Below are 13,025 nucleotides of genomic sequence, written 5' to 3'. Positions count from 1 at the left end.
TTATTTTCTTCTCGTGGCTTATCTACACCAAAAAGGTAATTTATCTTCAATAAGATATTGTTTATACATCGTCACTATTTTTACCCATTTACTTGCATAGTTGCATATATACTTGCATGTGTGCATAAATATTCGGTTATGTCCTTCAAAAACATAATCTATATTATGAATGTGATATATAGATGTACTTATTATTCTTTTGCTTTAATATCTTTTCCTTTTTCCTTTTAAGATTCTTCAAAGTTTCAAAAGAATAAATCATCCACCTAAGGATATATACTTTTGTTCGTGAGCATGAATGAAAAGAAGGTTGAACTTTGTTGGGGACTTATGACCTTATGTCTGTCTGGCTGATAGATGCTACATTGTTTAGACACTAAAAAGGTGTCTTGTTTTGTAGCACTTCACTATGTGTTAGTCCGCCACCGAATTAGTACGGACAAATTTGTATCTTTAATAACAATCTAATAATGACGGGTCAAAAATTCCGTCGTAAAACCAAACAAAGACGGAAACAACTGTCGCAAATGTCTTTTATGACAGGTTAACGACGAGATTTTCCATTAATGACTGTCCTCATTTATGACGGATCTGGGACAGGAAATCCCGTCGTTAATTAATGATTATTGGCGTTTAGCGACGGTTCTGTCGTTAATGGTACAATTTCTTGCAGTCCGTATCAAAATATATAGTGGCGACTAACGGATCTTGAACGATTTCGCTAGGCGTCCAACAAAGGTTATGCAGAAGAATATTAGAAAAATTAGACAATATAATACGAGTTTGTATAATTGCATTCACATTTTAGAGGGACTCCAAATTAAAATGTCATTGACCCTTCAAGCCCTAAGTAAGATCATTATTAAAGATCAAAACGTAAGAAGGGAGAACAATTCTTTGTTCTCTAAATTCCCTTCAAATTAATCAATTTCATAGAGTAATTAAACAAAAGTTCGTAGTCTCGTAGATGTCATGTGTTCCGGTTGTGGACTTGGAACGGTTAGAGGGCTTGACCTAAGATTGTATGTGTCGTATTCGACTGTGACCTGCACAGTAAAATGGGTTAACTAGCCTCGGGTGTGGTCCGAATATAACCCCTCCGATGCTTAAGTCAGTGATGTGAATTGCTCTGTAATTAATGAATTCAATTTTAGTTAAGCCGACTCATCATTATTTGTTGGCCAGGAGCCCATGACAAGGAAACTAGGGAAGAGAGACAAGTGTGATTTGTTGGGGAGTATCGAAATAAATAACATTATCATTTTGGAATTTACAAGCCCACCAGTTTTAATCAACAAAATTAATATTCCCACCAAAAAATGGGAACCAAAAATAGCCCCATAATGTGTGAATTGTTAGATGGTGGGCTCTTGTTCATGTTGTGGTCCATTATGTACCGAAATGTTTATGGACCATCCATTCCACTTGCCGGGTTCATATTCCAAAAGGGTCAGAAACTAAGTGCTAATACTTTTGTGCACGTAGAGAAAGAACAATTTTTTTCGTCTATAAACAGCAAACAAAGAATAATAATATTGAAGAAATTTAAATTAAAGTCATAATCGTAGATGAATACAGAGCAATATTCATTTTGAAGAAGATAACATTTGTTATGGTCCTTTGCCAGTCTGGATAATGACTTTTGAGTTCAGAAAGGTGAATGTTTTTACAAATAACTGGTCTAGAAATAAAGGATAAAAATCTATGTATGATAAATTGATAAGTTGATAACTCACAATAATGCATCTCCACCCCCTTTGCAATTCTTTTTTAATTATTAAATATTAATTTGTTTAAGAAGAGTTGTTTTTAAGTTTTAACAGGATGCTACTACCTGAATTATGTCACGTTCATCCCACTTTTTTTTATACTTAATTTTTAGCAACAATAAGTTCAGATAAATTCAATCGAGTTCATTTAATTTCAAACAAGAAACAATAAAGGTCACCCAAATACAATTTTATAACTAAAACCAGACATGACCATATGGGACCAAAAAACATTCATCTCATAAAACGATGTACTCCATAATAAGAATTATTATTTTCTTGATATTTTTACAGTTTAGTCCCTAATTTTTGTTCTCAAGTGTTGTGCACAAATCTTCCAACTTTTAAAAATTAGGTCAAGTAAGAAGGGTAACCCTTATTTTATACATGCGTTTTTTCTTACTAGTGTGCCACATATTGCCCTTACAAGATTAACAATACATTAATCTCCAAAAGGCAAAATTCTCTCCCTGTCCCTCACTGCTTGACTACTCGATCAACATAAAGGATGTAAGTAAGTTGTAACATGTGATGGGTCTCAGTTAGCCAATACTCAAAGCTTTAATAAATTTGAACTGTGAATATACGTAACATGCCATACATTTTTAAATTTACCCCTCTTACTCCTTGTTAGTTGAGCTAAGCGCTGGATCTCCAACACGTTAATCTCACAAGACACAACCTCACTATCAATTTAAGTGAAAGAGAATAAATTTTTAACTCTTTTCTGGTTGTATTCTTCGTGTTATCATTTTTTTTCCGTACAAATATTTTTTATGATTTTTTTTTATATATAAAGAAAGATATAACAAAAGTTAGGATAGTTTTCTCTCAATCTATGTTATTGTTATCATCGAGTTGATGTGTTTTGGGCTTGTTATACTCGGACTCGGTATGCTAATTATCTCTAAAATAATTGATTCCATAAAATGCCGTAACAGTTATTTGTTTCTCCCATTTTACTTGCGTAAATTTTTCATGAAGATAATTGTTTATTGTAAATTTAGTTTTTTGCAAAATATGAGAATATCCTTCGCCCCTATAGCTCAGTGGTAGAGCGTCAGTCTTGTAAACTGAAGGTCTGTAGTTCGATCCTGCATGGGGGCACATTTATCTGTTCTTATTTTTTCAATTTACAGAAATTTTATTCCCGTATTTCCTCTGTTGATGGATTGCATGAAATAGGGCTGAGGTATGCCAAATTGCCAATCATTTTCTTAGTTTCTGTTATTAATCCCCAATTATATTCGTTGTCTATTTTTTAGTGATAATATCTTTCATTTTAATAAAATTTATTTATTTGTAATCAATAATATAAAATATTAATCATTTAACCCTTTAAAATATTTATCTATCAACTTTTATTTTTATATGGAAAAATTGTTTTAAATAATCCAATATTTCGACCATTTTCTGTTAACAAACCAACCTACAAATTATTATCTAATAGTACAACATTCCCCCGCTTCCCCCCCCCCCCCCCCCCAATTAACTTTTATTGAACACAGGTGACTTGGAACCGGCTAAAAAGATTAAATTTTTTAATTCCTTTTATTTCTACCTCTTTTTCCTTCCCTTTCATCCTCCATTATGTACATCAGTTCCACAAGTTAGCAAAATCACAATCAATTTCAAATCAACCAATCTTAATCTCCATCATAATCGAAAACATTCAACAATGGCGTATTTCCTAGAATTAGAAACACTAGACGGATTATGAATGTCAATCTACGTAATTCCAAGCACAAAACAAGAACCATCAAACTCCATTATCCCACACTCTCTCTCATACACCCCATGAATTAAAATCCTTCCCTATTCATCCAATCCCCCCTAAATTCATTGTTGTTCTTGTCTTCTAACACGGGTCTTGAAATTGCATGATACCTACAACCAGCAGACCCTCCTACCGAAATACACATTTAAAATTCACAACTTTTCTTCTCCTCCCATCTTTCTCTCTCCTCCATTCATATGTGAAATTCATTAAATCTTGGAGCTTCAACGATGGCGGTACCCTCCCAATATCAAACCACGACATTAAAACTGTAATCAGCTATGCAAGAAAATAGCGACATTGAGCAATTAAACGACATCGTTGAAGCCATATTTGAACCCGTTGCTTTCGACAAGGATGCAAAACACGAGGTACCCGAACCCTACTCTCCACCTTCTGGATTAAACGACGAATTAAGAGGTCAACTCGAATTGAAGAAGCATGAAGGTATCGAAACCTTCACAAGGAGTCAATGAGAGAATTAATTGATTGAAGGGAGATCAAAGTCAATCCGGCAATGTCATTGCACCTGAATACCTATTTTTCAATATGATTCTTGTTTAATTTCAAATTTCTTGATGACTGGAGTTTCAATTGATGTGTGGAAATTAACTGTTCAACAATCAATTCAATCTATTGTTTGTTTGAAGATAGCTTATTGATGTTTCGTTATTTTTTTATTTTTTTTTGACAAAGGATTTATACAAAAAAACGATTACAACCTATAAACTAAAGAAGCACAACAACAAGACATTGAAAGAGAGAAGAACACTAGCATACACACATAAGACAGGGAACAGTGATGGGCGATACCCAAGCCTGAGGAAAAGCCTTAAACTAAAATAGTAGCTCGGAACCTGGTAAACCACGTGGGGTTGAACCTAGCCGGAGCTAGAACTTGAACCCACGTCACAAACATTATAAGGGACGGGTGAATTTGAAGATGGTTGGAGAATGACACCGGCAAAGAGGTCTTTATATTGCAGAGACGAAAAAGCTCTTTGGTGATGGAAGATGAAGAGAAGTGAAGAAAATCCCTCACTGAGATAATGCAACCTATTGAACAACACACATGGACAAAGAACACCGGTCTTTTCCTAGAGGTCGATCAACACAACCGCCTAGAAGACTCAAACCACTACTCGGAGAGACACTTTCCTTGGTGAATCTACCGCGAGAAACCTTACATTTAAATGCAGGCCCTCTTCTAGCACCTCTTTCAAAGAAGGTAGCAAGAAACTGGAGGACATTGCTTGCCCCTGAAAAGGTGGGGAACCTCCTTCAATAGATTGATTAACAGCGATGACTAACAAAATCACCACCAACAAACTAACAATGAACACAACAGGCAACCCCGTACGCAGACGAAAGTCCCCTCCTCCCAACTAAACCAGAGACCAATTCTTCCATCATATTACCTCCTAAAGGATACCTAAATCTAACATCCTTAGGAACTAAGTTACACTGAATTTCCTCCCCCCCGTAGGAGAGGTCCAGCACCCTGATCAAACACCTTAAACAAGGTGAAACTTCCTCCTACAAACCCCAGCATGACCCCTTTACTCTCCCAAATTCACAAACCAACAAACCCCCAATATGACCAACTAATCCTGATCAAACCAAGCCAACATAACATAGTACATACACTACTATCAGGGCAATTTGAACTCAAGCAACCCCAAATCACCAACCAACCTATACACCCACCAAAACCCTCAAAAGTGTGTGTAAAATCAATATTCTGACCCTCTTCCAAACCAACCAAAGCCCAAGCAAACTAAACAACAAAATACACAAATAAAACATCATGAAATTAATAAATTAGATTACGCAACTTACACCTTTAATTGAAATCGCTAAGAAGCAGATGACCAGAAAGACCCCTGAAAGTCGTTGATCACCGAACTCAAGGACCGGAGGAAAACGACGACGAAGATAATCGACCCAAGAAACCCCAAAACCACCACACCCGATGGGGAATTTGAACTCAGAACTTCCAATACAACCCCGTAACGCCGTTGAGAAACACCCAATCAACACCATGGCCGATTAAAACTAACTAAACACCGCTGAAAACAACTGGCCGCGACTACGTTAGATGAAACCGGGCTTGAAAACTTTCGAGAGCACCGATCGGCCAAGAAAAGCGAATAAAACCAAAGAAAACAAGGAAAGCGGATAAACTAACACAGATCTCTCGCCGGCGAGGGTGATGAAGAGATTTATCACCGATCGTCGACGAGGAAGGCTGAAAACCTAGGCGGTGAAGGAAGGCGGTGGGTGAAGAGAGAAGGCAGAGAAAAAAATTTAGAGGATTCCAAACTTTTATTGATGTTTCGTTTATATATATGCATTGTTGATCAACAGTAGAACTGCAATAAGTTAATGGAGGAAGGGGAAAAAGGGGGGGGGGGGGTTGCCTGCTCCTAGAGGAAGGGATGAATTGAAGAAGGAAAAAAAACAGAGGGAAGAAAGAAAAAGGAAAAAATGAATATTATTTCTAATTGATGAATGACACGTGTTATACTACCTGTTGTATCGATTTAGTAACTAGTTGGGTATAATAAAATTAATGGGGTGCAAAAGTTGAATTATTAGATAATAATCCATAGGTTGGATTGTTAACAGAAAATTATCAAAAGGTTGGATTATTACAGAATAGAGAGTAGTATTTTAAGAACCACATTGGTAAGAATATTTATAATCACCAAGGAATCAAGCTTAGTCTTGTGAGTTACCGATTACACGCTTTACTTCCAAAGAGAACGAAATGAGCTTGTTGTGGGATGGCTAAAGACGATTTTCAGGAATCAACATTCATCAGGCACGGGTGAAATATGTGCGATCATAGACTTCCATTTTGATGCCTTGTTACGTCGATATTAGTTCAGACTTGTACAACAGCCTTGATTGCAAGGAAAACACAAAATACCCAACAACTTGACAAGAGCAGAGCAATGTGGATTCAACAGCAAAGGTAAAATTCTAATAGTTCAGCACAAGAAAATCAACTCCTCAAAAATTTCTAAGATGATATAAGAACAAAACCAGTCCAACTGAAACAAGAAAATTGGTGGGTCGATCTCTTAGGGGAACAATAGTGCCATAAAAATTTAATGACTCAAACCTACAACTACAAAAGAGCTGTCTGTTATAGCTCACTCACTCACTCTTCATCTTCCTCATCACCATCACCCCCGGATGCCTTCTTTGCTGCTGCATTCTGGTTCTTTCGCTTCACTCTACCTGGGCGGCCTCCGCCAAAGGGACTAGTTAGGGAGAAGTCAATGTGCTTCTGAGAGTCCACCCTAACCATGAATGAGGGAACATTCACCACCTGTCTCCCAACCCTGTATTCAAATTTAACTTCATCATGCAAAATGACAGACTAACCCATTAATACAGACTAGCATGTGAACAAGAGCAAGTTGAGCCTCACTAGAATAGCTCGAGATATGAACACTTTACTCATGGCGATAAGCTTGAAGAGAGAAAAGAGAAAAGACAACTATTTTGATTTGTTAAGAGATTAAGTGATAACACACAACAATTTATCACAGATTATTATTAAAATCAAGGAAATCACCTCATATTAAGGAAGTTTAGAACTTGTTGTCTTAAAGAAAAATTATCTCCAAATTAAAAAACGAAATCACAATACCAGATCGGGAAACAATAAATTAATCAACAATCAGACTCAATATTAACCCAAGAATATGAACCCCAAAAAAATGACAACCGGAAAGTTGAACACAAGAAACATGCCAAAAGAAATATATACACCAAGCTGGTAATCAATTACAACCCTTAGAGAAAACAGAGATAAAAATCATCACATACAAAATAATCAATAACATCAAGTACACAGGCAAACCATCAATTGCAATACAAATATAAACACGGTACTATACCTGATGTGCCTCTGCCTAATGAGCACCCTAGCATGATGAATAGACTTGGCCATTCCAGACTTGAAGACAAGAGTTTGAAGACGTCTCTCCAAGAAGTTCTCAACAGTGAGAGCCAACACATAATCGAGCTTGTTCTGTCCCTCATCCAAAAGCCCATGCCTGTTCATCCTCCTCAAAAGAGCTTCTCCCTCAAAGATACGACGAGGGTTCTTCTCATCCAGAGTTAGAAGATGCCTTGCAGCATTACGGATACGGCTCAAAACATACTGAACCCTCCAAAGCTCCCTCTTGTTGCGAAGCCCGTACTCTCCCACAAGCTTCAACTCAGCATCCAATCGCTCCTTCTCATAAGGACGACGGGGCTTCTTAAATGTCTTTGAATCTACACATACACATCATCCATGTTTCTAACCATCACTCACTCAACAGTCAACATCCAACTACTATTTTCATACAAAAAAACACACCATTATTTCACAGATTACCATTTTCACCCAAAGTTTAAATCTAAAATAGTAAAATCTACAGGGTGCGAACTCGTGGCAAATGAATGTAAGACATATTAAATACAAGTCACTTATATATCAGTCATTCCGTGATGGTGACGAGAGACTCAGGAGGGACTATATATTAAATAGCTCCTAAGCAAACTACTTGTATAACGCGAGTGCTTGGCATTTTCGGGCATGATTAACACAACATCTTACACATCAATGATTTGACTTGATTAGATGTTATCCCCAAAACAAGTCTTTCTAAGATTGCTTGTTGATCGAATGCAAAATATATTTTCAACTAGTTCACACCAACCAAATGTAATACAACCACAACAACAAAGCCTTAGTCCCAAAATGATTTGGGGTCGTCAGAGTATAACTTAGCAGATTCTATGAGTTCAAGTTTCAACTACGGAACTACCTAGCAAAACAACTCAAATGGAACATAAAAATGACGGATTATTATTAAACCATCAATAGACACGAACTTTACGAATCCTACCAGTAAACCAGAATCCCTCGGGGAAAAAATGCACTGGACATTGAAATATCTATCATGGATTAGCAAATACTCCAAACATTGTGAAATTATGATTTCCAAATATTAACCAGAATAGCCATTAATCTGTATTACGTAATACGGAGTACATAATAACGAATCCAATCTGTTTACCAACATAATTAAACCATTACCAATCAAATTTACCCAGATACTAAATTATTGTGTGTTATTAGCAATTAATCCGTATTACGAAATACGGAGTACATAATAACGAATCCAATCTGTTCACCAACATAATTAAACCATTACCATGATAATCAAAGCCACAACTTAATCCGACATCTCAATATTAACGAAAATCGCCAAAAACACGGAAAATCCGGCAAAAGGTCTGACCTAAGTAAATTAAAAACTCTGAAATGCATACTGGTGTCAAAGTTTAATACTTTGAAATCTGAGAAATTTCTAATTATTATCGTGAATTGACTTGCTATTGCGTGATCTTTGAATCTAAATACATGATTAGATGAACTTAGCAAACCCTAAAATCCCACAACACTGTAATTGTATGTTCTATCAAACAAAACTACATTCTTTTGCATCAACCAAACCAAACCAAATCGGGAAAAGAGAAAATGGAGGAGAGAGAAAGAGAGGAGAAATTACAGCCGGTGAAGTGGACGACGTGCACCATGGCGGCTCACCGGTGGCAAGCTGTTGATAGGTATCGAAGATGCGGCGGAGGCGACAAGTGCGAAAATGGAGGAGAGAGGAGACGGAAGTGAGAAGGGGAGTAGGGTTTGTGAAGTAGGGTTTGTGAAGCAGGGCTTTATTGGTTTCACCGTGTCTCCGTCTTATTTCACCCGTTTTGGTTCAACAACAACGAAGTAGTTTTTAGGCCCACGCAACTGGGGGTGAAAGTTTAGTAGGAAAAAACCGAAAACCGAAAATCGAACCGAAACGAACCGAACCGAATTCGGCCCGGTTTCTTTTTCTATTCAGTTCGGTTTGGAGTGAATTTTTTTAAAAAAATCGATTTTATGGTTTGGATTGGACAGAAAAGTCTGAAATCGAATAAACCAAACTAAAATCGAACTAAAGCAGGCCCAGTAATTGAAGCCTAATTCTCATGGCTTAAATAAATAGAAAAGTATAATACGGGCCCTAAAATTGGCTAAAAACATGTATAATATAGGCCAAAAATCAGGCCCGAATAAAAGGCCCATGAAAATTCGGTTTTATGGTTTGGATTGGACTCAAAGTTAAAAATCCGATTTGGTTTGGTTTGGATTAAAAGGTTAGTTCGGTTTGGATTCGGTTTGGGCCTTAATCCAAACCAAAAACCAAGTACGCAACGCCCGGGTTTTAACAATAGTAACATTTATTCATCGTATTATTTTAAACCAAATTTGTAAAAAATTACCTTTTATGATTTAAAATTTTCGAGAAAATACCTTATGTCGTACTCCTTCCGTCCCAAATTAGTTGTTACACTTTCCTTTTTTGTCTGTCCCAGATTAGTTGTTACACTACTAAATTAGGAATGACCCCACAAATATTATATTGTCTCTTTCTTCCCACTAACATTTTTTTTGTCCCCACACCCTCTCTCATTCAATTAAAAAAATACCTCATAACTCCTATCACATCTACCTTTTCAATAAAATAACAATTGATAACCAAACAACCACTTATCACGTAAAACTTTGTGCAAATTAAAAGGTAAGTGTATCGACTATTTTGGGACAGAGGGAGTTATTTTTTTGTGAAATCGCACCATAATGTATATCATTTTTGCGAAAGACAACCTTAGGGAAGTTTTCGACATTTACTGAGATTTTCTGACCATTGACTTGCATGAGCACGTGTAGCATCATTTTTCTACATTTTCAATAAGACGCATTGTTAAAGTGATGTTTATTTTGGTAGTGCTCAATTTTGATATAATCGTGTCTTTGTTGAAGGGAAGTTGTTTCATTTCCACTAAACATGTTTGTTTTCATAAGTTTAACATGTGAAATGAAGCCACGTGCAAGTCAATGGCCGGGAAAGCTCAGTCAATGCCGGAAGCTTCCATTTGGTTGTCTTTTGGAAACAAATTTACATTAATGTGTGAATTTTCACACACACAAAAAAAAAACCCCTATATATGGTCATCTCTCGAAAATTTGGGTTATAAAATGTCCTTTTTTTTTGGCAAATTTGCTTTATTTTAACTAGTTAGTGGCACGGGTGATGCTCTGATATATTTGGAGCTTCTTTTACTCATTTCAAATTCCCCTTACAAAATTTATTTGTTTATGATGTTTGATAATACAATGAATTTCATTATATATGCAGTTTAAGAAAAAAATTGGTTAACCAACAATAGGTAAACTAAAATTTTGAGTAATTTATATTATTTGTGTAAAACTATAGTTTTTGTATAAGTTACGATTGTATATTGAGTTACAAAGTCGAAATACATTTTGAAAGAAAAAAACCTACATTTGATTAGCTAAAAGAAAGCGCAACATTATTTTTTTTTTTTTCTATTATTTTCTCTGTTAATTTAATAGTCTTATGTTTTTTAAAGTGAATAAAAAGGAAGAAATAATTTTTTTTTTTAATCATAAATTGTTACTAAAATACATAAATTTTGGCATTAAATTTATACACACATAAACATAAATTTGGGCATTAAATATTAAACATTCATAAGAACGAAATTTCCCCCTTTTATTTGTTTTAGGGTTAGAAGTTGTATTGTCGGAGTGATGGATAAAACTTTGCATTAACATGTAACATTGTTTGACCTAGTCAAGACGCTATTTGTAAAATTTGTAAGTGTTTTGCAAGGTAGCGGTAGAGGTAGCGTTTGGGTAGCTTTTGTCAAACGTTAAAGTTATTAGCTTTTAAGGTAGCGGGTAGCTTTTGACAAATTTATAATAAAGTTTCAACAATATTCTACATTTTTTAATTTTATTTTAGAATATCAACCGTTACTTTTGCCGAACACACGTACATATCAGTTAGTCGCCACTTTGACAGCTATCGTTACCCGCTACCCGCTACTCAACCTACTTTAATAGCTACCCGCTACCCGCTACTCAACCGCTACCGCTGATTTTGCCGAACATGGCCAAAGTATAACCGGTAGCAGTGTTGTACGATGAAAATTCCCTAATAAACCTACGATGTTTACGGGTTGTTGTAGGTTTTAAAGGTTATTTATTTATTTTTGTTTGGCTAATTTGGAGGTTTAAGGCCCTGCATGTTCTTTTTTGGACGAAATTTTGTTGAACTGAACTGAATTAAACTAAATGTTCTTGGATTGAACTGACTGTTCATAAGTTGAACTGAAAGCTAGAAAATAATTCTAAAAGAATAGGCTTGTCCGATATTACCGCCAAATTTCTGTTTTGGTTTAATAAATTAAAACATCTAGTCGACCTCCTATTAGGTAGTCTCACAGTTACTAATTATTAGGGATGTCAATGGGACGGGGCGGATGCGGATGTATGTCCCTCCATCCCCATCCCCACCTAAAATTTCCATCCCCATCCCCGCCCCATCACCCATGGCGGCCTGGCGGGTACAAACTTCATCCCCATCCCCGCCCCAACGGGTACAAACTAAAGTCTATCCCCGCCTCACCACCCGCCTGGGTATCCATCCCCGTCTCATCCCCGCCCCATATCCGCGTCAATACCCACATTGATTTTCTTATTTCGCCAACATTATGGAAAAAGTAACTTCCATAACAAAAAAATTCAAACACATAAAATTAAAAGTCTTGCCTTAATTCATAATATCACATACTACAAACCAATCAAACGCATAAAAAAAAATTGTTCAACTTTTTATGTTCTTTAAATTTTTCAATTCACGTAGGGAATGATATTCAGATAGGGTTGACGAGTATCAACCGGGGCGGGTGGGGATGAGGCGGGGCGAGTGGGGATGGGGCGGGCGGGGATGGGGCGGGTCCAACGCAAAATCCACACCCGCCCCATCACCCATGGCGGGTATGATTTTTATACCCATCCCCGCCCCATCACCCGCCAAACCTCCCTCCATCCCCGCCTACTTGGAGCGAATGCGGGGCGGGTCTCCTATAAAACCCGCCCCACTGACATCCCTACTAATTATCAAACCATGCATAATAATCTAATCTACATATATAAAGGAGGCATATTTGCTGAACTATTAGAGCGCCACCTAAGATTACTAATGGTTTCGGCCAATGAAAAAAATAAGATTTCTAATTTGTTTTTGAATTAAAAAAATCGAGTGCCACGTAGATAATTAATTAGGTGCCACGTATATATTTAAATTAATAAATTAATTACTAATATATACAATTCCATTCAAAATCAAACGCTCTAATAATTAAAAAATAAATCTAAAATAAAATTCATCCAAAATCAAACACTAATCTAAAATAAAATCCAATCCAAAATCAAACATTAATCCAATAGAGTGCCACGTAGGAAATCTAATGGTTTCAGCCAATGAAAAATAAGACTTCAAAATTACTTTTGAATTAAAAAGTCGAATGCCACGTAGATAAATAATTAGGTGCCACGT

The 13,025-nt window shown here is 36.3% G+C and overlaps 2 protein-coding genes and 1 non-coding gene across 3 annotated transcripts; 1 reads left to right on the top strand and 2 right to left on the bottom strand.

Moving 5' to 3' along the window:
- Window positions 1–2,804: 2,804 nt before the first annotated feature.
- TRNAT-UGU (transfer RNA threonine (anticodon UGU)) lies at window positions 2,805–2,876 on the top strand. Its single transcript has one exon. It is a non-coding gene; the product is annotated as a tRNA-Thr (tRNA).
- Window positions 2,877–4,089: 1,213 nt separating this feature from the next.
- On the bottom strand, window positions 4,090–5,948 carry LOC130466190 (uncharacterized). The gene is made up of 2 exons (XM_056834886.1): window positions 5,388–5,948; window positions 4,090–4,805 (listed from the first exon to the last, which is right to left on the bottom strand). Exons 1-2 carry the CDS (start codon window positions 5,587–5,589, stop codon window positions 4,603–4,605), a joined length of 405 nt encoding a protein of 134 aa, XP_056690864.1. The 5' UTR covers window positions 5,590–5,948; the 3' UTR covers window positions 4,090–4,602.
- A 538-nt stretch (window positions 5,949–6,486) lies between these two features.
- LOC110806111 (40S ribosomal protein S9-2) lies at window positions 6,487–9,302 on the bottom strand. Its single transcript, XM_022011753.2, has 3 exons — window positions 9,123–9,302; window positions 7,458–7,839; window positions 6,487–6,896 (listed from the first exon to the last, which is right to left on the bottom strand). The coding sequence occupies exons 1-3, from the start codon at window positions 9,148–9,150 to the stop codon at window positions 6,713–6,715; spliced, it is 594 nt and encodes a 197-aa protein (XP_021867445.1). The 5' UTR covers window positions 9,151–9,302; the 3' UTR covers window positions 6,487–6,712.
- Window positions 9,303–13,025: the final 3,723 nt, after the last annotated feature.

The sequence above is a fragment of the Spinacia oleracea genome, chromosome 1, assembly GCF_020520425.1.
Source record: "Spinacia oleracea cultivar Varoflay chromosome 1, BTI_SOV_V1, whole genome shotgun sequence".
Lineage (NCBI taxonomy): Eukaryota > Viridiplantae > Streptophyta > Magnoliopsida > Caryophyllales > Amaranthaceae > Spinacia > Spinacia oleracea.
The sequence above is the reverse complement of the archived record's forward strand: the minus strand, read 5'-3'. Positions and strand labels throughout refer to the sequence as shown.